Source organism: Physeter macrocephalus, chromosome 11 (genome assembly GCF_002837175.3).
Source record: "Physeter macrocephalus isolate SW-GA chromosome 11, ASM283717v5, whole genome shotgun sequence".
In the NCBI taxonomy this organism is placed as follows: Eukaryota; Metazoa; Chordata; class Mammalia; order Artiodactyla; family Physeteridae; genus Physeter; species Physeter macrocephalus.
Window position 1 is genome coordinate 117,805,484 of NC_041224.1, and position 25,706 is coordinate 117,831,189.

The 25,706-nt window shown below is 43.3% G+C and overlaps 1 protein-coding gene across 6 annotated transcripts; it reads right to left on the minus strand.

Moving 5' to 3' along the window:
• Positions 1-403: 403 nt before the first annotated feature.
• Positions 404-21,703, minus strand: SPTSSA (serine palmitoyltransferase small subunit A). 6 transcript variants are annotated; one of them, XR_008618651.1, is made up of 3 exons: positions 21,155-21,315; positions 17,526-17,569; positions 1,470-1,552 (listed from the first exon to the last, which is right to left on the minus strand). XR_008618651.1 is itself a non-coding variant. In XM_024118384.3 (2 exons), exons 1-2 carry the CDS (start codon positions 21,643-21,645, stop codon positions 1,449-1,451), a joined length of 207 nt encoding a protein of 68 aa, XP_023974152.1. In that variant the 5' UTR covers positions 21,646-21,703; the 3' UTR covers positions 404-1,448. The 6 variants fall into 6 exon arrangements, 1 of the variants encoding a protein (XP_023974152.1); XR_003681961.2 differs by lacking the exon at positions 1,470-1,552 and adding an exon at positions 14,213-15,281; XM_024118384.3 differs by lacking the exons at positions 17,526-17,569; positions 21,155-21,315 and adding an exon at positions 21,543-21,703 and having other exon boundaries at positions 404-1,552.
• Between the last annotated feature and the right edge of the window lie 4,003 nt (positions 21,704-25,706).

Consider the following 25,706-nt stretch of genomic DNA (forward strand, 5'->3'; position numbering starts at 1 on the left):
TATGCCATAACCAGACATAACCATATCCAACTACTTTTAAGCACTTCAAAACTAAATACTTATATATTATTCTCACCCTCCCTAATAGTAATGATATAAATTGATTCTCTAAAACTACCAGACTTTTATACATTACTTAGTACCTCTGGACTAGAAAACACTTCAAAAGTCTAATCCATACAATTTGGGGCCAAAAGTACTTACATTTTTTTTTAATAGCAAAACATTCTGGGAGGTATGTTAAAAAATGTCTAATTTTTTAAATTAGCAATACTTTTATGTTGAGAGACATGTTAAGATATACTTACTGCTTATCTGTCCACAGCAATCAATCCAGAAGTATAAATATTAGATCAACATTTAACCGAGAAAGAAAAAACAAACTGCTAAATCAGCTGATTTTTCTCTTTGAATTTAATGAGTTTACATCAAAAAATTAGGTAGTCATTTTACATTTAAGGAATAAAAATCTTTTTTTAAAAAAAAGCAATACAAAGAGTGAGAGGATTTTAACCAAGTTTACATTTCTTTTTGCTATAGTTTTTAACAATTCATCTCATCATATTACAATGTGCAAATGCATTTACAGCACCCATTACAATCATGACACTAAATTTAAGGAAGTACATTGTTACTAATGGCCCTCAGAGGAAACTGATTCACCTTCTATTAAAAACTCTACAATATATAAGCATTACATAATGCTACTTCACCACCATTTGTCACAAGAACCATCACCAAAGTTTTCTGGAAATGAGTCCACACACAAATTAAATATTTAAAAGATGAAATGTTCCTTATTTTAACTTCAGCAAGATCTTTCTTTTTCATTGTTAAGAAACACTTTAATAGTTTTAAAGTAAAAGCTGTTAAGAGTAGAGTCCAGATAGCTAAAACTGTACTCCTGAGTTCAAACTTAGAGATAAGTCTTTTGTAAATAGTTCTCAATAAAATATCCTCCCTCCCCAGCCCCCTGCCCCAAATCTTGAATTTTTTCTTACAAAACTTTGGTCAAGAGTAGAAATATATCCAGGCAGATATGTATGCCATATGATAGCAAGAACGGTAAAGCCCAACTAATGACTTTGGGTTTTAGAAATAGAAGGCAATTAAAATGTACTCAAAGTTACATTAAGAAAAGCTTTCACTGGGTAATATTGAAACAGTCACAAAGGTTAAGAAAATACTGATATCAAAGTACAAATGACTACAATGTTAAAATAGACAAAAACTACTATACAAGAGCCTCTTTTAAAATTAAAAATAAAGAACACAACACATGAGTCAGGATTGTTTTCCTGTTCTACTCATAAATTTTAGTCTTTATATTCAGAGGGTTGGTTATGTTGACATCTAGTAGAGTTTCTTATGACATCTGATGAAGTCTTGTTCCAACTTCAGACGGTGGCTCTTCCCTAAAGAACTTCTTGATTTTGGTCACATCTTGGTCACTGTACAATTTCAAAGTAGTGCAGTATCGCCATGATGTGCTGAGGCATGAAGACATATCCTGTGTACAGTGCCATCCCCACGATGGAAACCAGCATGGAATCTGAGTTGTAGTTAAGGAAACTTCATTTAATTTACTTTTTCTCAGTTTATCCAAAACTAAATCCCCAAATTTTTTCAACAATTGATCTATGTGGAAGTACCCATTCATTTAATGCTTTCTCATACCTACCAAGTATTTATAAAGAACTAATAACTATAATTATAGCCACTAACCTTAACTATGCCTGACACCATTCTAAGTTTTTTAAGCTCATTTTGTCTTCACCGTCACCTTACGTGGTGCGTACTATTATTCTCCCTATTATATTTCAAAATATCAAGCTGCTTAAAATGAAGCAGAGAAAGTGACTCTGTTCAATCTAAGAAACAGAAATGTATAGGAATAAAATTGTACAGTATTTAATGACTGCAAAAGGTCTACAAGCTTGAACAATAAGAATGTCTGATCCAAGAACTTTAGAATTATTTAAACTAGAATGTGGCTAAGATATTGGCTTTAGAGCCAAAGGTAAGATCAATCATATACTAGTGACATAAACTGATAATAGCTGCTACTATTAAACATTTTTTATTATTATTATTATCACTAAACTTTGCAACAACATCAAATAAAAGTCACCTTGATAACCTAAACCATAAACATTCTGCACTGTGGTCCTTTCTCCGCATTCCAAAAGGAATGTAAGCTGTATAGGGGGCTTCCCTGGTGGCGCAGTGGTTAAGAATCCGCCCGCCAATGCAGGGGACATGGGTTCGAGCCCTGGTCCGGGAAGATCCCACATGCCGCAGAGCAACTAAGCCCACGTGCCACAACTACTGAGCCTGCGCTCTAGAGCCCGGGAGCCACAACTACTGAAGCCTGCGTGCTGCAACTACTGAAGCCCGCGCGCCTAGAGCCCGTGCTTCGCAACAAGAGAAGCCACAGCAATGAGAAGCCCTCGCACTGCAAAGAAGAGTAGCCCTGCTCCCCAGAACTAAAGAAAGCCCGCGCACAGCAACAAAAACCCAACGCAGCCAAAAATAAATAAAATTTATAAAAAATAAATAAACTGTATATATGCAAGTCAACAAGGAGCCCTCCTCCTGGGCCACTCAAAATACTGCCAACAAAAATTATGTAAAACCTGAGGGCTTTTTGCTTTGCAGAGTCATGCTAAGGGGAATAACTACTTCTGAACTGGGACTGTGTTTTATGCATTCATTCATTCATTCATATTCTCTCTCTCTCCCCTCCTCCCTCACCTCCTGTCTTACATACCTTCAGTTCTACATACTAGTAGTTCTATAATACCTTACATTCCTTTATGAGAATATAGGGTTTAAATAAACAATGTGCTTACTACCAGCTAATATTTGTATAACAGTTTAGTTGACAAACCTCTTTTATGTATTATCTTGCTCGACCTTTATGGCTTTCCTGTGAAATGTTTATTCACTAGTACTCATCAGAGACTGACAAAACACTGAGGGGACTTGTCCAGGGTCACTCAAGAAGCTGCCTTTAGAGCCACAGCTCAAACCTGACTCAGACCCTAAGTTCATTCCCCTCATCTGGCAAACATGGGTGAAAAGTCTCCCATGATAATTTTTTTTGAAATGAAATTAAAATCATAATGATTTGGGGACTTCCCTGGTGGTCCAGGGGTTAAGACTCCACGCTCCCAATGCAGGGGGCACAGGTTCGATCCCTGGTCAGGGAACTAGCTCCCACATGCTGCAACTAAAGATCCCGCACACTGCAATGAAGATCCCACATGCCTCAACTAAAGACCTGGCACAGCCAAATAAATAAATAAATTTTTTTTTTTAAAAAAGATTCCCAGGGCTTCCCTGGTGGCGCAGTGGTTGGGGGTCCGCCTGCCGATGCAGGGGACACGGTTTCGTGCCCCGGTCCGGGAAGATCCCACATGCTGCAAAGCGGCTGGGCCCGTGAGCCATGGCCGCTGAGCCTACGCGTCTGGATCCTGTGCTCCGCAAAGGGAGAGGCCACAACAGTGAGAAGAGGCCCGCGTACCGCAAAAAAAAAAAAAAAAACAAAGATTCCCATATGCTGCACAGCACGGCCTTAAAAAAAAAAATCATATTGATTTTATAGTGGGATTTTACAGTCTTCATGGGAGGGGTCAGCCTGCATTCAGTCTTAGCTTTTAAGCTAAGGTTGGTCAAGTGTGGGTCCCAAGGTGGGGAGGGCAAGTTCTTGCTGATTAACAACCATTATTTGGCGATTTACATTTTTCTGGGGGTAGGAGGAGCAGCTGGGTGATGGGTAAGGGGGTTAGGAGGAAGGGCCTTGGTGACAGGGAGACGGCCACAGTGGACATTCCTAGTCCTTCAGTGTCCCTCAGAGTGCCCAGAATAGTGACGGGGCCAATTTGGACACAGGGATATCCTGAAGCGGGATTATGAAGAAGATGAACAGGACTTTGGAAATGGGTCACCGCATATGGCAGCAGAGGCCAGTGTCACATCTGGGGCGAAACCGATGACCCTGTTGGGGGTACCTGGGTTGGTGCTGCTCTCCCTGTGAAGAACTTCACAAGAGGGAGGGTGTTTGCAGGAAGGAGATGTGCACTGGTAGAGATGCAGACGTCAGATGTGGGTAGTTCTCCCATGACCCTTTTTTTTTTGGTCCGAGTTGGGTCTTTGCTGCTGGGCGCCGGCTTTCTCTAGTTGCAGCGAGTGGGGGCTACTCTTTGTTATGGTGCGTGGGCTTCTTGTTGCGGAGCACGGGCTCTAGGCGTGCAGGCTTCAGTAGTTGTGGCTCACAGGCTCCAGGGGCAGGCTCAGTAGTTGTGGCTCACAGGCCTAGCTGCTCCGCGGCATGTGGGATCCTCCCGGACCAGGGCTCAAACCCATGTCCCCTGCATTGGCAGGGAGACTCTCAACCACTGCGCCACCAGGGAAGCCCTATGACCATTTTTTAAATTTACTTTTTAGCCTCCCTTAATCCAGTTCTTTCTTAAACAACCACCTTGTATTCACCACTTAATTTCTTTAAAAAAAAAAAAAAAGTACAAACTTGCTGCTTCCATATCATTGCTCATCACCCACACAACCATCTGCCTTCTACCTCTCCAGGCTATAGACACTGCGCTCAGGGCAGCAACGACCTCCTATCAAATCCAATGGCTATCTGAATTGACACTATTTTCATCTTTCCTCTTCAAAACTCCTTCAACTCTGGGCTGAGGTACTTCTCTGGTGCTTTCCTCCCTTCTCTTGCACCATTTTCCTAGTTCACTGGCTCTTTTTCCCTGTCTGCCACTAATGTATAAGATGATTAGAGTTAATTTTGTGCTTTTCTCCCAAACATCCACTCCAGCCCTCCTGCTAGTACAGCAGCCATGCTCTTTGGGTGGGCCTAACCCTATCCCAACTCCAGGGATAAGCCCTGACTGATCTGAACCAGTTAAGATCTTCTCTTTTTAACAATGCCCACCCCTCAAATCTGATCAACCAGCTCAAAGTTTAGGAGTTCTGCCAGGAATTCAGGAACACAGATTCTCCTTCTAGAATATGCACTTTGCTGATAGAATCCTGGAATCACTGGAGTCACTTTGCCTCCACGAGGAAATCAAAACTCGGAACAAAGTTGACAGATGAAGTTGGTGGAACAAAAATAATCGCAGAAAAATGGAGCTAGAACCCTGATCAAATGACCTGAAGTCCACCCTACCACTGGATTTTCAGATACATAAGCCAATACATACGCCCTTTACCCATAAACCACCTCTAGATATTCTTTGTCATACTTGCAGTTGAAAGGATTCTAAATGAGAAAATGGAGTTCCCAGTGATTTGTCTTGGGCCTACACACACTTATAACTTAAACAACCACCTTAATGTTGTTGACCTGACCCCACCTTCTATACTGCAGACAAGTATTTCCTATGATACTGGACATTTCCACCTACGACAGGCTTAAATTCACAGAGCCAAAACTGAACTCATTAACTTTCTCCAAAACTACTTCTTCCTATAGGTCTTATTTTTCCAACGATTTGAAAATAGTTGACACACTATCTGATATAACTATAGATTAACTATTTGCCTAGTCACTGAATCTAGAAATTGCTTTGATTCCTTCTCCCCAAATTCAAATTATTTAAGACTTCTCAGTTCTTTCCAACCACAACAAATGACTTTTATCTCCTGTTCCCCTACCCTTATCAATGATAAATGATTGAGGTATTTATCATTCCTTACTTAATCACTTAAAAGCTCCCATTTTAGGCCTCTGGCTATTTTCCATGTCTCTCTTTACTAGAGTTATCTTTTTAAAATGCATGCTTCCCAGTGCCTCTAGGATAGCACTTGGAATTCTAAGCCAAGCATCCGAGGACCTTTCCAGTCTAGCTCAAGTACCTGGTCTTAGGTTGGAGTGCAAGAAGTAGACAAGAATTGAGAGGTTGGAACAGGGATTCTTGTATAAGTTATTCTGAAGGGAGCTTTAGCAGAAGGGGAGTGAGCAGAACAGAACAGAGCAGGGGAAAAGCTGAGGAGGTTCAGGAGCTCAGCTCCCACAGGGCGCTCTGGAGCATGAATTGTACCACATGTTGGTCTTGCTTTGAGGCAACAGGCCTGATCTTTTGTATCCCTTAATCTGTCAATCTCTGGCTGTACAATAGGCTGAGGAAAAACCACCTGGGCGAGACAGCTGTCTTGGCCAAGGGCAATAGTCTGGAGAAGGGGGAAGCTAGAAGGCAGTAGCAGACAACACTCCCAGCAGGGGGGGAGAAGTATATCAGCTGGCAAAGGGCATCAAGGTGGGGACCAAAAGCATCTACAGCTGACCCTTGAACAACATGGGTTTGAACTGCACAGGTCCACTTATACGTGGATTCTTGTCAATAAATACCTATTACAGCACTACACAATCCACGGTTGGTTGAATCTGCAGATGTGGAGCCACAGATACAGAGGGCCCGACTGTAAAAAGTTATACTCAGATTTTCAACTAAGCAGGGGTCAGCACCCCTAACCCCCGCTTGTTCAAGGGTCAACTGTACCATGCTGCTTTTCCATCATACCTCCCAACACTCCAAATCATCCCCCAACAAACACACATCCCACTCATGCCATATTACATGAGTCTCAGAAAACAATGTTCTATATTTTCATACTGCTCTGCCTTTGATTACGGTTTAATAATGTGACTAAGGATAACAGCAGCGGCAGCTTTCATTTTGTCTAGTGTGCACATGGCACTGTGTTAAGCCCGTCAGTAATATCCCGAAATCAGAGTAAGCAATGGAGCCAATTCCAAACCAAGTCAAACTCCTAAAATGTGTTCTTAACCATTACACTATATCTTCCTATGTACGAAAAGCCCTATTCCTCCAAGTAAAACCTAAACATTCTTAGAGCTCAGCTAGTCATCTCCTCTCATATGAGGCTCTCCCTAGCACTCATACTTTTCCTACTCTTACCCCAACGTCCTGGCAGAATTAACTATTCCCTAATGCTAATCAAGTTCTTTACTCATATCACACAGTGCTTATCCCCTGACATTATCTATTTGTAGATGTATTGATATTTATCTCATCCAGATTATCAACTCCTTGAACACAGGAACAATGTCTAATCATTTTTGTATCTCCAACATCTAACATAACACACGCTTAATAAATATTTGATGAATAAAGGAATTGCTTAAGAAACATTATTTGACTCTAGATTCACTGTGGTGCTAAGTATTCCACATATTACTGTGACCAACAAACTCTAAAGCAACTACAGCAAAGAAAACCAAAATCTGTTTCTAAGCAATACTATATTTTCAAGATGCTTTTTGGTTTTTTTAACAGCTTTTATGTAAGACTTATGAATGTATATGCCAAGCAAATGAAATGGCATAGTAATAATCTTCAGGTCATTGGCTCAAATTCAAGTAAGAATCACTAAAAACAGCCATTTGAATGATTATATTACCTACTCTTTATGGCACTATAATTCTTCTATTTAGTATGGAGAATGTATCAGTTAACATGCATAAATTAGCTTAACAGAGATTGCTCTACTATCAGACAGGAATCTGAAACTTAGGCTCAATTTTGTGAACACTAAATTGTCAAACCTATAATCTTTTACATGCATATAAAATCAGGACATCTTTCCAAGTGAAACAAGAACTTATCAAAACTTTTTTTTTTCTTGGCCACACCAAAGGAATGCAGGATCCTAGTTCCCCCACCAGGGATCGAACCTGTGCCCCCTGAAATGGAAGCGCAGACTCTTAACCACTGGACCACCAGGGAAGTCCCCAGAACTTATCAAAACTTGAAAAGATGTTTTGCCTGGTTAAAATGTTAGACACTAGAGTTCATGACTTTCTACAGCATTATGCTGTGATGCATACATGTGGAGTAATAACAAATAAATGGCAATTATATATGCTAAATTCAGGATAGTGGTTACTTAGTGGGGTGAAATGGGAAGAGGAAGAAGGGAGATCAAGTGAGAAGGGGCACAAAGGGTCTTCAAATGCATGTTTTTCTTCAGTTGGTGGTATGGGCACACTTTCATTATATTATTCTTTATGGGTTTTTTATTGCATGCCTGAATAGTCAATAAGTCTTACTTATTTTTTTTAATAAGTAAGAACTGTAAAGGAAAATGGAACTGCATATAGTACTAGACTAAAAACTGTTTGATTTGAAGGATCTTTTTCCCTGGCAAAGTTTGGGTTAGGCATCACTGGATCTAATTTGCTACTAGGAAATAAACAGAAAATCTTAGCTCTCAGAAACAGAATAAACAACTCTCAATTCTGACCAAGAAAACAGAAAATTACCAAAAGTCACTTGCACCTAGATGCAAATGCCAATTATTAGCTACTCAAAATAATAACAATAATAACAATAAACCTAACCTTTTACCCAGAGCCACTTATTAAATTTAACTTTTAATTCTATTTCCCTCAAAAAACAGTTTCTGTATTCTGATCCCACTTCTCCTAAGTATTTCCAGAATCACAATAATTAAATAAGCCTCTAAAAGTAAGTTTTCTATACAATTAAATTTCAAAATTATTCCCCAAAATTATCCTAAAGCTTTCAACCATAAGAGAATATTTTTTTACTGAAGTATAGTTGATTTACAATGTTTCAGGTGTACAGCAAAGTGATTCAGATATACATATATTCTTTTGTAGATTCTTTTCCATTATAGGTTATTACAAGATATTGATTATAGTTCCCTGTGCTACACAATAGGTCCTTGTTGTTGATCTGTTAATCCCAAATTCCCAATTAATCCCTCCCCCCCCAAATAAGACACTATTTAACACTGGCTTAACTATACAGTGAAACTCATATTAAATGAACAAGTAAACAATGGGACCATGAGGAATTTCTACTAGCCTTAATAATCACCTTGCAAAACATGCAAAAAAGTGCCTTTTAATAAGTAACTTTCTACAAATGCAATTTAAGCAATTTTAGCCATGTAGCTGAAAGAGCTCCAATACACTGAGTTGAATACTCCCTGAGGTTATGCTTGGCACCATTCAAAATGGCAGTTTTGTTGTGACATTTGCAAGGTTGGGGAACATGTGACCTTCATCTTCTTAGAAATGTTCTCACAAACAGAGCTAAACATACACCATTTAGAATATAACAGCTATTACTTGCTATCTGGGTACTTGAGTGGATTTCTCAATCCACTGCGTTCTTTAACACACCTCTCAAAGTTTAGAGTATCCTTGACACACTGTGAAGTACAAGAAATGGATACTGGAATCACCATGGCACTGGAAGAGACCTAGGTTTGAGCTGCAATTCTGCCAATCCCTGGTTGTGTCAAAAACTCTCTGATCACTAGTCTCCTTATCTATGGTTTGGGGACACACATCACCTACCTTTCAGGGTTGATATAAAAATTTGGAATCAAATCTATTCTGCAACAAAAGGTAATATAATCTTTATTGAAATTATTGTTTGAGGGCTTGGGCACTTAACATTATGACTCAGACCTCTGTTTGGAAATTGCCCAAGGTCACTCTGCTATTAACTTGTTATTTATAGTATAATCCTAAGGCATCACAACCTCTCTGGACCTGAGTTTCTTCTCCATAAAATGAAATCCCTTCCTGGATTAATGTTAGGATCCCACTTGCTTGGAGAGGGCATTTAAGCACCACTTCTCAATCATTCTTAATGTAATCTTCTCTTTGAGACACTGAGGCGCACACACACACACAGAAAATGTAAATATTCAGTGTTATATAATACACATCTATTGGAAGGTAATACACAAAGTGATAGAGTAATCTTTCCATTTACCAAGCCCTTACTGCTGTTTGTATAAGTATCAGCAGCTGTACCAAGATTAATCACGTTTATGTTTTAGAGGGAGAACCATCATTCAAGAAATATAGAATAAAGCTAGTGAAATCCAGACTATAACAAACCAAAAACCTCAAAGATTAAAAAATATGTCTTTTCTGTTTTGTGTGTATGTAACTGTCTCTACCACTGAATTTTAAGTGCTTGAGAGTGAATGCCTCGGCTGCTCTTTGCTTCCAGTTGTAGTGCATTGTTAGACAAAGCAGGCACTTCATCAACCATTCAAGAACTGAGAAGATAATGTGCCAGGACTGTGCAGGCACTGCCGATAATTGTTTGTTCGAGGGCTGAGTGAACAATCAGAGGTTATTTATAACTTGGACATAACATAAATATTTTATGGGTCCAATGGATTAAAAAGCAAATAGATGTGAAACCATATATCTGTGTGCTGTCTGCTGTTTTCTTTAACAGGGATCCCCAACTAATCATGAGCTGATAAGTTCCCAGTTAGACAGGAAAAAAAAAAAATAAAGACTTTTTGCCCATACAAGGGATTGGCCATCCCCAGTCCTTTTCCCAGCAACTTAAAAAAAAAAGAGGAAATGCTTTAAAGTTAAATACAGTACACCAGAAGTAAGACCACGGTAACTAACATTTCCTGCCCTAACCAGTAACCCCGTACTATCACCGCCTACCTTAGCAACCTATTCGCAAGACTGGAGAAACCAAAAGTAGCTCCTCATTGGGAAAAGGGCAGGGGCCTTTGTTCCAGTGGGTATGATTTATTCCTCTTCACTAGTCTAATTTCAATGTTTTCAGTCTCTGATGGCCCTGGTCACATCAAAAAACAAAGCTAGGGCTTCTCTGGTGGCGCAGTGGTTGAGAGTCCTCCTGCCGATGCAGGGGACACAGGTTCGTGCCCTGGTCCGGGAAGATCCCCCATGCCGCGGAGGGGCTGGGCCCGTGAGCCATGGCCAATGAGCCTGCGCGTCCGGAGCCTGTGCTCCGCAACGGGAGAGGCCACAGCAGTGAGAGGCCCGCGTACCTCAAAAAAAAAACAAAAACAAAAACACAAAACAAAGCTAAAATGTCATCTAAAACAATCCAATCTTCTATTAGTCAAATTCCTTTTGTAAAACTAACTCTAAAAAGCTACTTTTATCCTCAGAAATATTCAAAAGTTTTGATAAATTTAATTTTTTTAAGGAACCATCTTAATGAAAAAAGAAAACAAAGTATCTGACAAAGTATTACCATAGGCTGTTTGGTGAAAAGCAATCAAAGCTCTACGGGAAAGCAGGTGTCAGCTGCTGAATGATGCTCCAAAAAGGAATCTTTCTTATTACTGCAGGTTTTGTCCCTTGACCTCGAAAAACTAGAGACCATCACCAAAAGAAATGTTAAGAAAACTTATTTCGGGACTTCCCTGGTGGTCCAGTGGTTAGGACTCTGTGCTTTCACTGCCGAGGGCACGGGTTCAGTCCCTGGTTGGGGAACTAATATCCTGCAAGCTGCATGGCACGGCCAAAAATTTAGAAAAAAAAAAAAGAAAGCTTATTTTTACCAAATATATCACTTTTGATGCTTTCCTAGTTGCCATAAATGAAAGTAAGTAGAAGATAATGATATGGTTATAGTCCTGTGTAAGTCAGCCAATTTGATATTCTTGGGCCATAGTAAAGGATATCACATTAGCATCAGAGGTTACTGTTAGCAAGCAAAACCCATTCTCTGAGCTTTCTGTAGTGTTGGTCATACTTAAGTATGGAAATTGATTTTAGAACAACTTGATGACGAACTCTTTAAAAACAAAACAAACAAAAAAGACTTCTGCTGAAACCAGCAATGTTCAACTCTGAGGTGAAATCCTGGAAATGGTTTGCAGCTCTGAACCCAGAGACACCAAGGCTATGTATCGCTATATGTCTTTATAATTAGAGCTTCTATTAATCACATGAAGATCTGAAGTCCCAGGGTCAAGGGGGAAAAATTACCTGTCTGCTCTAAAATATAATCTGTTCTGCTATAACACATTTCTGGAACATCAATTAACTCATATATGACTAGGATATCACAGGAGCTGCATAGTTTCATATGGTATTTTTTGGGAGCCAGATTAGTGAGGAAAGTATTATAATCTTCAGCAAGAAACATCCCTCAGCTCAGCGGCTGCAGTCCTTTTAGCTCTATTTTAAGAAAATTAAAAATTAGCATCTGTACCTGGGCTCCAGATACAGATACCTTTCTCCAGAAAGGTACACCTCCATGCGAGCACAGCTCCCAACTAATGGCAGGATTGCACTGCCTCCTGCACCTCCTCGACAGCAGCCCACCATCTCCATCACTTCAGCAGTTCCAGTCAACTCTGTCCATGCATTTTTTTTATTTTTTATTATTAGTTTTTTTGCGATACGTGGGCCTCTCACCGTTGTGGCCTCTCCCGCTGCGGAGCACAGGCTCCGGACGCGCAGGCTCAGCAGCCATGGCTCACGGGCCCAGCCGCTCCACGGCATGTGGGATCTTCCCGGACCCGGGCACGAGCCCGTGTCCCCTGCATCGGCAGGCGGACTCTCAACCACTGCACCACCAGGGAAGCCCTGTCCATGCATTTTTAATGTTCCCTGGGGCATCACCCAGCCTGCCTGCCCAGGCTATCCAAGTTGTCCCCCAAGATGCCAATCATTGTTTTCATTAGCACCTGCTTACGAAGTTGCATAGATTTTGAGGGGCTCATGATATTTTCCCATAAACTCTTTTATTTGAGAATTTTTCAGGAACGCATACAACACATGATGGCCAAAATTCTTGTGTTAGTAGTAATTCTACTTTTCATAACTATTGATCATAAATACAATACTTTCTATCATTCCATAACTAGTATTTTTTAAATTATTATTATTGTTTCTGGCTGCGTTGGGTCTTTGTTGCTGTGCGCGGGCTTTTCTCTGGTTTCGGCGAACAGGGGCTACTCTTTGTTGCGGTGCGTGGGTTTCTCATTCTGGTGGCTTCTCTTGTTGCAGAGCACGGGCTCTAGGTGTATGGGCTTCAGTAGTTGTGGCACCTGGGCTCAGTAGTTGTGGCTTGTGGGCTCTACAGCGCAGGCTCAGCAGTTGTGGCGCACAGGCTTAGTTGCTCTGCAGCATGTGGGATCTTCCCAGACCAGGGATTGAACCTGCGTCCCCTACACTGGCAGGTGGACTCTCAACCACTGCACCACGAGAGAAGCCCCCTTAACTACTATTTTTTAAGCATTCCAATTCATGAAAAGTATATATCCTCTCTTAAGTAGAACTTTTAGAACATAGCGTTTTAATTATTAAAATTGAGCATTGGGTTTTTTTTTAATCTAAAGAATTTACCTTCAACTTCCCTGGTGGCGCAGTAGTTAAGAATCTGCCTGCCAATGCAGGGGACACGGGTTTGAGCCCTGGTCCGGGAAGATCCCACATGCCCCAGAGCAACTAAGCTCCTACACCACAACTACTGAGCCTGTGTTCTAGAGCCCGTGAGCCACAACTACTGAGCCCACTCGCCACAACTACTGAAGCCCACGCTTCTCGAGCCCGTGCTCCGCAACAAGAGAAGCCACTGCAATGAGAAGCCCACTTCGCCTAGAGCCCGTGCTCCGCAATGAGAAGCCACCGCAATGAGAAGCCTGCACACCGCAACGAAGAGTAGCCCCGCATTCTGCAAATAGAGAAAGCCCGCGCGCATCAACGATGACCCAACCCCAACGTAGCCAAAAAAAAAAAAAAAAAAAAAAAAAGAATTTATCTTATCCTTGCTCCTAAGCACCACAAATGTTACCACAATCAAACCCTGAGCCGGGGGTGTGGGGCGGAGGAGGTCACAAGGTCTTTAAGAATATGAAGCAGTGGAAACAGGATCCACATTCACCTCTACTGAAAAATCACTGGTATCACATGCAGAAACACTGTACATCATCTGTATGTGCTTTGTCCCCACTGCCATCAACCTCCCATGACTTTCCCTTACGTCCTAGTACAGATCACCTAGTTCTTGTGTAGCATAGTTTTTCTCTTCCACCTTTCCTGAAAGAAAAGAACTTTTTCCTACCAAAGAAAAAGTTATAATATCCTAAGGAGTACAGACAAGGGATAATCTAACATTCTCACATAGCCAGCCAAATATCCAGGCAGTGTCAAACAGGCTAGAGCAGCTGTTTTCAAACTAAAGCACAGGAGCCCTGGAGGAACAAGACTTTTCAGAGGATTAGAATCAGTTAAGGGGCATCAGTTTACAAATCTTCAGCTTCCACCGTACTCTCCTCAAGCTGATCTGAGAACTGTGATCTGCTAGTTCTTCCCATCCCCCCCTTACAACTTCACTTCTCTCACTTTACTTCCAGAATCTTACAATTACGCATTTCCCCAGGGTATAAAATAACCTCTGGGACAGCAAACAAAGGAATAGTAACTAACTTACATTGTACTTCATTTCGTTCAGGTAACAGACTCCTGGCACAGCTCCAAACCTCACCTATCTATCCATCTAATAATGTGAATTTGGAAGTGGGACACCTTTCCAACCTAGGCCCGGCAAAATGCCTCCAGCAAGGAGGATGGTGAGAGGGGCTGTTCTGCCATCACTGAGGTAGTGACCAGAGAATCCACTGTCAACATTCACGAGCGCACCCATGGAGTGGGTTTCAAGAAGCATGCCCCTGAGGCACTGAAAGAGATCCAGAAATTTGCCATGAAGGAGGCAGGAACTCCAGATGTGCACAGTGACAACAGTTTCAACAAAACTGTCTCGGCCAAAGGGTTAAGGAATGTCCCATACTGTCTCCACGTGTGGTTGTGCGGTTGTCAAAAAAACATGAAGCTGAAGATTCACCAAACAAGCTCTATATGTTGGTTACCTAAGTACCTGTCACCACTTTGAAAAACCTATAGTCAATGTGGAAGAGAACTAACCACTGATTGTCAAATAAAATTATAAAACAGCAACAACAAAAAAGTGAGACAGGACTGAAGGTTCTACATAACAATTATTTGAACAGAAAAATGACACTGAGCTTTTTCTGACAGAAATTAAGACTGATTTTGCCTATTTGGCTTCACAGTGAGGACCAGCTTTGCCAATCAGGTCATGTGATGAATGTTTTCTATGAATTGTATAAGAAAAAAATTATAGTTCTAAGGTTTTAGCAAAAACACAATAATTTTTTAAAAGCAAAAAATTAAACCTTTTGTAATTGTCTAAATTCACTATGAAAGATTTCAGATGTCAACTTAAATGAGTGAGAGGATACACAGTATGTGCTTTTTGTTCTTTTAGGGAATGCACAAATGAAAAGTCTGAATACCACTGGGCTGGAGGGTTGGAAGTATTAATTTATCAGTTACAGAGACCTCCCTGGCGGTCCAGTGGTTAAGACTCCACGCTTCCACTGCACGGGGCTCGGGTTTGATCCCTGGTCGGGGAACTAAGTAAGATTCCACATGCTGCACGATTCAGCTACAAAAAAAAATTTTTTTTAATTAAAAATAAAAATAAAATAATTTATCAGTTACAGTTATTCCTAGCTCGGCTTTCCTCATTTAGCCCTCCCTGGTAATGGAAAACTGCATTCATTTCTACAAAAGGAAGATCAAATGAAATGGCATAGGACTTCCCTGGTGGCGCAGTGGTTAAGAATCCGCCTGCCAATGCAGGGGACACGGGTTCAAGCCCTGCTCCGGGAAGATCCCACATGCCGTGGAGCAACTAAGCCCGAGCGCCACAACTACTGAGCCTGCCCTCTAGAGCCCGCGAGCCACAACTACTGAAGCCCGCGCACCTACAGCCCATGCTCCGCAATAAGAGAAGCCACCACAATGAGAAGGCTGCACACCACATTGAAGAGTAGCCCCTGCCCGCCCCCCCCCAGTCTATGCGCAAAGACCCAATGCAGCCAAAAATAAATAAATAAATAAGCTTATAAAAAATAAACAAATAAAATAAAATAAATTGTCAAACATGTTAATTACTCTAGTATATTGACAGGTGAAGAAAAATCCTTCTCAATTCTAGCTTTAAGCATTTGAGGATACAGCGAAAATCTAAGAAAATAACTTAGTCGCTACTGAAAAGAACATACAGCTTAAAATGTAGCGCTGGGGAGGGGGAGGGGCAACATAGGGGTAGGGGAGGGGCAACATAGGGGTAGGGGAGTGGGAGATACAAACTATTGGGTGTAAGACAGGCTCAAGGATGTATTGTACAATGCAGGGAATATAGCCAATATTTTGTAACAACTGTTAATGGAAAGGAATCTTTAAAGTTGTATAAATTTTTTTTAATTTTTAATTTTAAAAAAAGGAATGCTTTTTTTCATTATCATTCAAAGCCTATCTCAATCCAAAATATCTACCTTTGCTTCTACCCTTGCCTCCTCCAGCCACCCTTAATTTATTCCAAATCCTGCAACCAAAGTAAACCCTTTCAAACTTAAAAAGCCAGATTGGATCACTCCTCTATCAAACCTTCCAAGAGTACCTTTTTTTTTTTTTTTTTAAATAAATTTATTTATTTATTTATGGCTGCATTGGGTCTTTGTTGCAGCAAGCGGGGGCTACTCTGCATTGCGGTGCGTGGGCTCAGTAGTTGTGGCTTGTGGGCTCTAGAGCGCAGGCTCAGTAGTTGTGGCACACGGGCTTAGTTGCTCCACGGCATGTGGGATCTTCCTGGACCAGGGCTCAAACCCGTGTCCCCTGCATTGGCAGGCAGGTTCCCAACCACTGTGCCACCAGGGAAGCCCAAGAGTACCTTTTTACCAAAATTAAAAATCAAAGTCCTGGGCTTCCCTGGTGGCGCAGTGGTTGAGAGTCCGCCTGCCGATGCAGGGGACACGGGTTCGAGCCCCGGTCCGGGAAGATCCCCCATGCCGCGAAGCGGCTGGGCCCGTGAGCCATGGCCACTGAGCCTGCGCGTCCGGAGCCTGTGCTCCGCAACGGGAGAGGCCACAGCAGTGAGAGGCCCGCGTACCGCAAAAAAAAAAAAAAAAATCAAAGTCCTTACGGAGACCTCCAGGACCTCCAAAGAGTCTGACCTCACCGCCTAGGACTCTCCCACACACTCACTCTGCACTAGCCATACCTGCCTCAGTGATGGCCTTCATCCATGCCAGGCAGGCTCTGGACTCAGGGACTTTGCAATGGCTAGTCCCTCTGCTAGCTCTGCACTTCCCTCAGATTTCTACCCTGCTAACTCTCTCACCTCCTTTATATTTTTTACTCAAATATGCTTTTGCAATGAAGCCTCTCCTGATATCCTCTTTAAAAACAGTAACTCCATCCCATCCCACACATTTCTTATCCCCCTGACCTACGTTTCTGTTTTCCATAATGCTTACCACCTAACATACTATATATTTCACTTTTTTTTTTTGGTAACACCTCGCTGCCTGCAGGATCTTAGTTCCCTGACCAGGGATCGAACCCATGCCCCCTGCAGTGGAAGCACAGAGTCCTAACCACTGGCCTGCCAGGGAATTCCCACTATATATTTCACTCATTATCAAAGTTTCCCAAGGACAGGGATCTCTGTCTCATGTGCTCACTGATACATCACAAGCATCTAAGCCAGCGTCTGGCACAAGGTACGCACACAGAAGTGTCTGTTCAATTAAAAAACAGCCTCAACCTGCTTTTTCAACTTTACTTCCCACCCACTCTGCCTTAAAGAATCCCTGCTCCAGCCAAGTCAGCTTGGCGTACTCACCATCCCAACACATCTCTGCACCCCAGTCCACACCTTCTCCCCACCTAGGAGAAAATAAAGCAAAGAACTCAAATACCTCCCTGAAAGTTCTCTGAGTCCACCATGCTCTTCCTGCCCTGCATCCCAAAGCACTCACTGCCCAGCTCTTTCAGCGGAATAACAAGGGGGTGGGGCAGGCATCTACCTGAGAACATGTGTCAATTCTAATTTTTGCTGAACTTGGATCTAATTTCCTTTAAGAAGTGAAGTCCATCTTCTTGAAAACTTAGAACAGAACTCAGGATGTTGAAATTATTTTTTTAATTACAATAAATTTTAAAACCCTGTTCCTAGGTGTTTTTTTCCCATTCAAAATGGAAAGAGCTTTGAGTCTCATGGGGAAAGGAAAAATGTATATTCTTGTGGTTTATTTTCCTACTTTATTAAAAACAGTTAATCCCCTTCAGCTCTACCATCACCCACCTCCTCCCCCTCCTCCAGTCAGTAATTCTTCTTGGCTGTTCACTCAATGCCAGCCCCTGGATGCCAGCTGCTGTACTGTACTACTGTACTTTTCAAGGTACTGTACTGTAAGATTTAAAATGTTTTCTTGGGGCTTCCCTGGTGGCGCAGTGGTTGGGAGTCCGCCTGCCGATACAGGGGACGCGGGTTCAAGCCCTGCTCCGGGAGGATCCCACATGCCGCGGAGCCGCTGGGCCCGTGAGCCATGGCCTCTGAGCCTGCGCGTCCGGAGCCTGCGCTCCGCAACGGGAGAGGCCACAACAGTGAGAGGCCCGCTTACTGCAAAAAAAAAAAATGTTTTTTTTTTGTATTTGTTTTCTATTACAGTACAGTACTATGTAGCCAATCGTGTCAGTTGGGTACCTAGGCTAACTTTGTTGGACTTAACGAACAAATTGGACTTACGAACGCGCTCTTGGAACTCGTCTGTATGTAGGGGACTTATTGTGCTTAAAAATGTCAGTGAGAAAAATGTCAGTGAGAAAACTGTTACTGGATTTGAGTGACTCTACTCAAAAGGTATAAGCACCTCCCTTCATCTCCAGAACTCTCACTCCATGACTAGGAGGCCCTACTGGAACAGATATGACCTCCTTTCCTACTACTCATCCCCACTAACTCCACCCCAGGCACACCAGCCACTCAGCTATCCCAGAAACAAGCCAGATACACTGGTGCTTCAGGGCATCCCTAGTTACTGTTCCTTCTGCCTGGAATGTTCGATCCTCTGGAATTTTTCCCCTGCTTAAATCTTTCTAAATGTCCCCTCCCTCACCACTCTAACTAAAAATCAAAGACATGGACTCTTTCTTAGTTCCTATCCTCTTCTCCATTTTATTTTTCTCCATAACAGCTATAACAATTTAATAATCTAATTTTTTACTTATTTATCTAGTGGGATTAGAATAAATATTTTTATCTGTTTTATTCACAGGCAAATCCCTACTATCTAGAATAGTATCTGGCAATTAGAAAGTATACAATACTTGTGGAATACAGAACTCAGCAAATGTACATGTTTTACAAATGAGTAGACAGAGCAATGCAAATTTTGTTAACATCTCCAAAATAAATCAAAGAAGTTCTTTCAATCTATAGCCTTATCTACTTCTTTAAGTTTGAATTCTCTACAAGAACTGAATGCTGTTCATAAGGAACAGTCAAGTTCCAAAGCTACTCTAAAAGTGGCTTAAAATCAGTGCTTCTGCAATTTCTTTGAAATGACAAATCAACATATAAACAAATGTTTGTCAAAAAAAAAGTTTGTCAAGCATTATTTGTGTGCCCAGCACTGTGGTTAAAAACAAAACAAAACAAAACAAAACTCTTTCCTTGAAGAAACATGGACTGTCTTTCAGGGGGAATCTAATTCCAAACATAAACCAAAAAAACTGCCTGCATTTTGCTTAAAATAAATACAAATATAAAATGTCATGGAAGCCATTACAGAATAAACCTTTGTTTTTTTAATTAAAAGAACAAGGCTAAAATAACTTTTACTTATGCTTCCAATTATTTTAACAAAGATTTTTAATTTTCTAGCTCCCCTCAACAGCATGATTACAATGTTACCCAGTAAGGCACCACAGGCAGTGTCTCGCTGGTTACAAAACATGTCTTGGTTACAAAACCTGGTCTTTTCCTTTCCCACTGATGGCTGCCAGTAGGGAAAGGGGACTTTCGAAACATGTTAAAACTTCCCCTCCAGAGGTGGATGTCAACAGGTCCCAGCAGGTCTCTTTCAGGTTGGTTGCAAATCTAACTAGTGTGTGTTTTTGTTTTTTTTTTTTAATGAAATCATGTGGTCCCATAAACCAATGAGAAGTCAAATGCTTCAAAGGCAAAAACCCACAGAGGTACTACATATCATTTCATAATTTATTTCTCCATCCCCCCCAAGAAAAACACGGAGGTATTTATGACACTATTACTACTGCAATATAATACAGAAAAACCTTAACACAACTGACACCATAGCATTTATCTACGTGCCAACAAAAGCCTTTAAGAGTAAAATTAGAGTGTAGACTCTGATAGTGGGGCACTACATTCAACTTCTGATTTAAAGAGTTTCAATTTAGCACAACATTGTTTAAATTCACTTTTTAATAACTTTAACTGAGTCAAGAGGTGGTCTATATTTTAGTATACATTTTACAAGGATGACCTCATGAGCTCCAACCTATAGAACTTAGAGTGAAACTAAACTGCAGCTACAAGTAAATGGTGCAGGAAATTAGGGCATACTTTACATTCAGACTTTAAATCCAAACTCTGCATTCCGGTTCTTAAACTCCAGGTTTGGAAAGAAATGCCAACAATAATAAAACTAAATTTCCTTGTAAAGCAGCTAAGATGCCTCAAAAGTGTTGAGACAAAAGACTCAGCTTTGAGTGCAATCCTATGCTAGTTCAAGACAAATAAATACACTTATTAAGGCTTGGAATGAAATTTCCTCAGTCACTCTACCACAATATGGCAACGTATTTGCAAAGTTGTTCTGAAGCTACTCCAAACTAAACCACACTGAAGACGAGAGGCCCTATATGAAGCAAGCATGCTATATAAAATATTTGTTTCATATTGGCCCTCAAGTTTTTTTAAAGTTATCTCTCATTAGTATTTATTCTGCAAGAATAATATCAAGGGATGTCAACATAGACAAATGAAGACAGACTTCAGGAAGCCTCTCTTCACAACCTTGAGTTATTAATTGAGCTTATGAAAGTTAGATGAGTTAAGATACAGGCAAAGCACTTAGCACAGTTGCTTGTCTGGTAGTAAATGCTGTATAGTCGTTAACGAGAAGTTATTAGCCATCTACAAAAACACAGCTTCAAACACTATCTACAACTAACCACATATTCCTTTTCGGGCTCGACTGTTAACGGACTGTGCAAACAGCAAATTAATGAGTAGAACAGACTTTTTAAATCATCTTGAAGACCAAAAAGGTACGATTAACGAACTGCTTTCAAAAACTGTATTGGGATGCCATGAGCACAAATTCACAACCTGACTTAAAAGCCGATAAACTGGTTAGCATTCTTATTAGGACCAAAGCCAGCTAAATCAGGGACAGCTAAAGGTCAAAAGCGTCCAAGCCGGGAGCGATTTGCTCCACTTACACGGTCCCTGCCTCCCACGGGAACAGGAGATTGAATCAAAGGCTGGCACGGCCGAAGTGCAGGCGAGGGCACACCAGGTAGACATCGCCCTAGGGGATCTCCTCCAGCAATAAAGACGCTTCTACCTCGGTCCAGTGACTCACCGGCGACCTCAGATCTCAAAAGAGTTCTCGTCCCCCACCCCCCAACCGCGGGAGCGCCACCCTCGGCTCCGAGACCTCGGCCCCGCGTGCCCGCCGCCAAGAGGCGAGTCCGCGCGCGCAGTTCCCGCGGGGCCGCCTCTCCGCCCTCCCGCCGCCCCGCGCCCGCCAGGCCCTGGGCCCGGGAGGATGCCGCCCGGGCCCCCGCGCCCCGACCCGGCCCCGCGCCCGCGGCCCGGGCAGGATACTGAACACAGTCCGCTCCCAGGGCTCCAGCATGTAGAGCGCCGTGACCAGCAGGTACTGGTAGTAGAACCAGGACATTTGTTTCCAGGCCCGCGCCAGCGCCATCCCTGCCACGCGCCTCCCGCGTTGCAGCCAAACGTCAGTCTGTCCGGCCGGCCTCCCGTTCGCGTCTTAGAGCCCCTGGCCGCCAGGCCCGCCTACCCCGCGCCCATTGGTCGGCCCGGCCCTGAGCGTCACTCGTGGGCACGCCCAGCCCCGCGCGCTCCCGGGCAGCCGGCCGCGAGCCCCGCCCGGCCGGCGTTTATTGGCCAGGCCTCGGCCTTGCGCCGCGCCAGCTCCCTCCCCGCGGTTCCCCCTCACGGGGCTGCGCCCACGCGAGCCCGAGAACTGTCCCCGCGAGAGCGCCCCGCCCGGCCCCGCCTCGCCCGGCCGTTGGTTGGGGGGTGTTAGTGGCCGCTGGGGTCCTGCCGCGGGGGTCGGCCGTGGCTCCCTTACGCGGTGGGTCCCCCGAGTCGGGCCAAGAAATGCCAGTCGAAGAAATATTTGTGGAATACCAGTGACGCCTTAGGCGTCCTCCTGGGCTGGGGGATTACAGGGTGAATAGGAGCATATTAGGATCCTTACCTCTTGCAGTTTACGATCTAGGGGAGGAGACAGGCATTCATCACACAAATGCCAGAAAAGCTGTGATCGGTGCAGAGGGGGAGAATAAGGTGCTCGGAGAGGGTGGGGAGGCGAGCATCGCCCAGTCAAGCAGGTCAGGAAAGGCATCTGTGAAGAAGTGATGAACACACTGCCCTCTTCCTCCTTCCCCACCCACACGCGGGCTCACACACACAAAAGCACACCCACATAAATCAACATACCCCGTGCACTCCTTAACCTAAAGACAAGAGAGAGATTACCATAAATATGTCAATCTGCCCACCTCTCTTAGTGGCGAAAGGTGCCGTGTAGGTCAAGACCGGGAGAAGGACGCTGATCTGGTCGGTTCTGCAGATGACAGGCTGCTTGAGATCCGTCTGTGGGACAGATACCTCCTGGAGATGCACTCTTAAAAGTCCAGATTTTCCCACTGGCAAATGGGCCAGCAACATTTCACTCACCTTCAGGAATGAAGATGCACGATTAGCATGTGAAATGACACAATTAATGGCCTGCTATTTAAATGTTAAAAGGTTTCTAGGTTAAGTAGCCTTCTGCTTAAACTTTAAAACTTTGATGGTTGATCACTATTTATTTATTTAGAAATATCAAGTACTGTTCATGAGCAAAACATTGGGGATAGAAAGCCAGATACACTGAGATCTTCCTTCATAATGTACCCAGTCTACCAGGGAAGAGAAGCAAGTTAACTGATTATAGTGAGATGCGGTAAAGGGTATTTTTATGTGTAGTATGCCATGATAACCCAGAGAAAATCAGATTGGGGTTGTAAAAGTCTTCTGGGAAATGGTGCTTGAGCTGAGTATTGAAGGAAAAGCAGAAATGGCAGAATGAATGGGGTTAGGGTGGGGAGTATGGAACCCCTATATGAAGGCCTGGTGCTTTTTTTTTTTTCTGCGGTACGCGGACCTCTCACTGTTGTGGCCTCTCCCCGTTGCGGAACACAGGCTCCGGACGCGCAGGCTCAGCGGCCATGGCTCACGGGCCCAGCCGCTCCTCGGGATGTGGGATCTTGTCGGACCGAGCCACGAACCCATGGCCCCTGCATCGGCAGGCGGACTCTCAACCACTGCGCCACCAGGGAAGCCCAGCCTGGTGCTTTTAAAGAGCTGGAAGAATTTCACGTGGCTAAAGCAAAAAGAATGTGTAGGCAGCAGCAAGAGATGGGGCTAGATAGTAACCAGGGACCATATCCTGAAGGACCTTGTGTGAGGAGCTAAGGAATTTTTAACTTACTGTCCAAAAGTTAAAAGAGCCAATGGCTTGGACTTCCCTGGTGGCACAGTGGTTAAGAATCTGCCTGCCAATGCAGGGGACACAGGTTCGAGCCATGGTCCAGGAAGATCCCACATGCCACGGAACAACTAAGCACGTGCGCCACAACTACTGAGCCTGCGCTCTAGAGCCCCCGCCTAAGAGCCCATGCTCTGCAACAAGAGAAGCCACCGCAATGAGAAGACCACGCACCACAACAAAGAGTAGCCCCCACTCACCGCAACTAGAGAAAGCCTGTGCGCAGCAACGAAGACCCAATGCAGCCAAAATAAATAAATAATTTTTTTTTTTTTTTTTTTAAAAAGAGCCAACGTCCTAATAAGATTCGCTTTTTGGACAGACATGGGAGTGAGCAATAGCCTGGAGGAAAAGAGGATCCAGTTGGAGACCTTACATAGGTAGAGACTGTAAATGGGACATATATAAACCACACTCACTTGGGGCCTCATTATCCCTGAGAGATCCAAGTACTCTCAGCCCTCGCACTTCTGAATCTTACTGTGTTGGGCTTCTCTCTGTCCCTGATCCTCTTTGAGCTATCTCGCTTCAGATCTGTTTGGGCACAGGCAAGCTCGCTTCTTCCTTTCTCTTCAAGAATTCCAAATACCTCTGCGCTTGGTGATGCTCGGTGAAGTTTACACAAGGTTGGAAGCATCACCCATAGCTACCCTTCCCTCACTGGGCCAGCTCTCTAAGTGCCATTCCTACCATGTAGTCCTCCCTGCTGTATGTAGCCCCCCAATCCACTGCATCTCTTCAGGAAAGCAGCCCTGCCAAGCCAATCTCCATCCCTCAGCTTCCCCGGGATTCCAGTGAACATAAATCCCTCCATCTCTCTAAAGTTGATGACTGACTAGGAATGGTGAAAAGCGGTCAGGATCCTGGATAACAACAATATTCACAAAGAATCCAGGAGAAGAAGTCTGGCTGAAAAGATATGAATTCTGTTAGGAAGAGGCTGAGTCTGAGGTACCTGAGGGACATTTAAGTGAAGGTTGTCCAGGGGGCAGTTGGGCATGAGGGTCTGGAACTTCAGAGAAGCCTGAACAGGAGCTAGAGGCATGTGAATTTTCAATCAGCATTGGTAATTGAAGCCATGACTGCAGACGGGGTCAGCCAGGGAAAGCAGCCAGAGTGGGGAAAGCAGAGCACAGAATAAACCCAGCAACACTGCATTTAGGGGATGAGGTCCAAAGGGAGTCAATAAAGGGCACTCAGAAGGAACTAACAGATTTGACAGCAAGGAGGATGAGACAAATGGGCAAAGCCAAGGGAGGAAGGGACAGCCAGTAAATCAAATGGCTCAGGGAGGACAGGGAAAGGAAGAAGGGAAGTGCCAGTTTGTTTTGTCCACATGGGGTTCAGCTGATGATTCATTCACTGTGGAGTGATAAGGGCAGAAACCGGATTAGAGAGGGAGTGGGAGGTAAGAAAAGAAGAGAGCTGATCAGCCTTATCTTTGCAGGAAGTGGGGGGGGGTGGGGGATAAGAGTTTTTTGTTTGGTTTGATTTTCAGATGGGGAAAGTGTGAGCAAGTTTATGAGCTTAGAGTAAAAATACAGGTGCAAATGGTGGGATGGGGAGGCCAGATCTAAAGCCTTAATAAACAGGAATCGGTAGCTCTTTTCCTAAGAGGGGAAGGATAAGAAGATGGGAGCCAGATGGACATAAACATAGAAGAGTAAGTTGAGGCACTCCCTACTTTACAGCCTCAGTCTCTGTAAGGAAGTAAGGCCTTCTGTTCAGAGTGAGCAAGATGTTGACCTGGACAGTTGGAAAAGGAAAAGGGGGAGTGGGAGAAACTGCCTAAAGCTACATAGGGATCATCAGGCAGAAAGAGCATATCAATTTCACCAGCAATCCACAGGACCCATGTATGGAACTGGAGAGGATGAATTAGGAGGCTTGCTCCAGGGTGGAGTCTTGCTGGCTGAGTACAAGGGAGAGACAAGGAAGCAAGAAGGTTGGTGGAAAGAGAATCATTGAAATAACGGCTGTGAGAATTGGATCAGAGATGGAAGTAAATGCAGAAAAGTAAAAATGGAGTCGTCAAGAGCTGTGCAAGGGCTTCCCTGGTGGCACAGTGGTGAAGAATCTGCCTGCCAATGCAGGGGACACAGATTCGAGCCCTGGTCCGGGAAGATCCTACATGCCGTGGAGCAACTAAGCCTGTGCGCCACAACTACTGAGCCTGCGCTCTAGAACACGTGTGCCACAACTACTGA

Bases quoted from the DNA above. Each gene is read 5' to 3' on its own strand.
- SPTSSA (XM_024118384.3), bottom strand. From the start codon at position 21,645: ATGGCGCTGGCGCGGGCCTGGAAACAAATGTCCTGGTTCTACTACCAG. The intron at 1,553-21,542 runs GTATCCTGCCCG...ACTACAACTCAG, and splicing joins CTGGGAGCGGACTGTGTTCA to ATTCCATGCTGGTTTCCATC.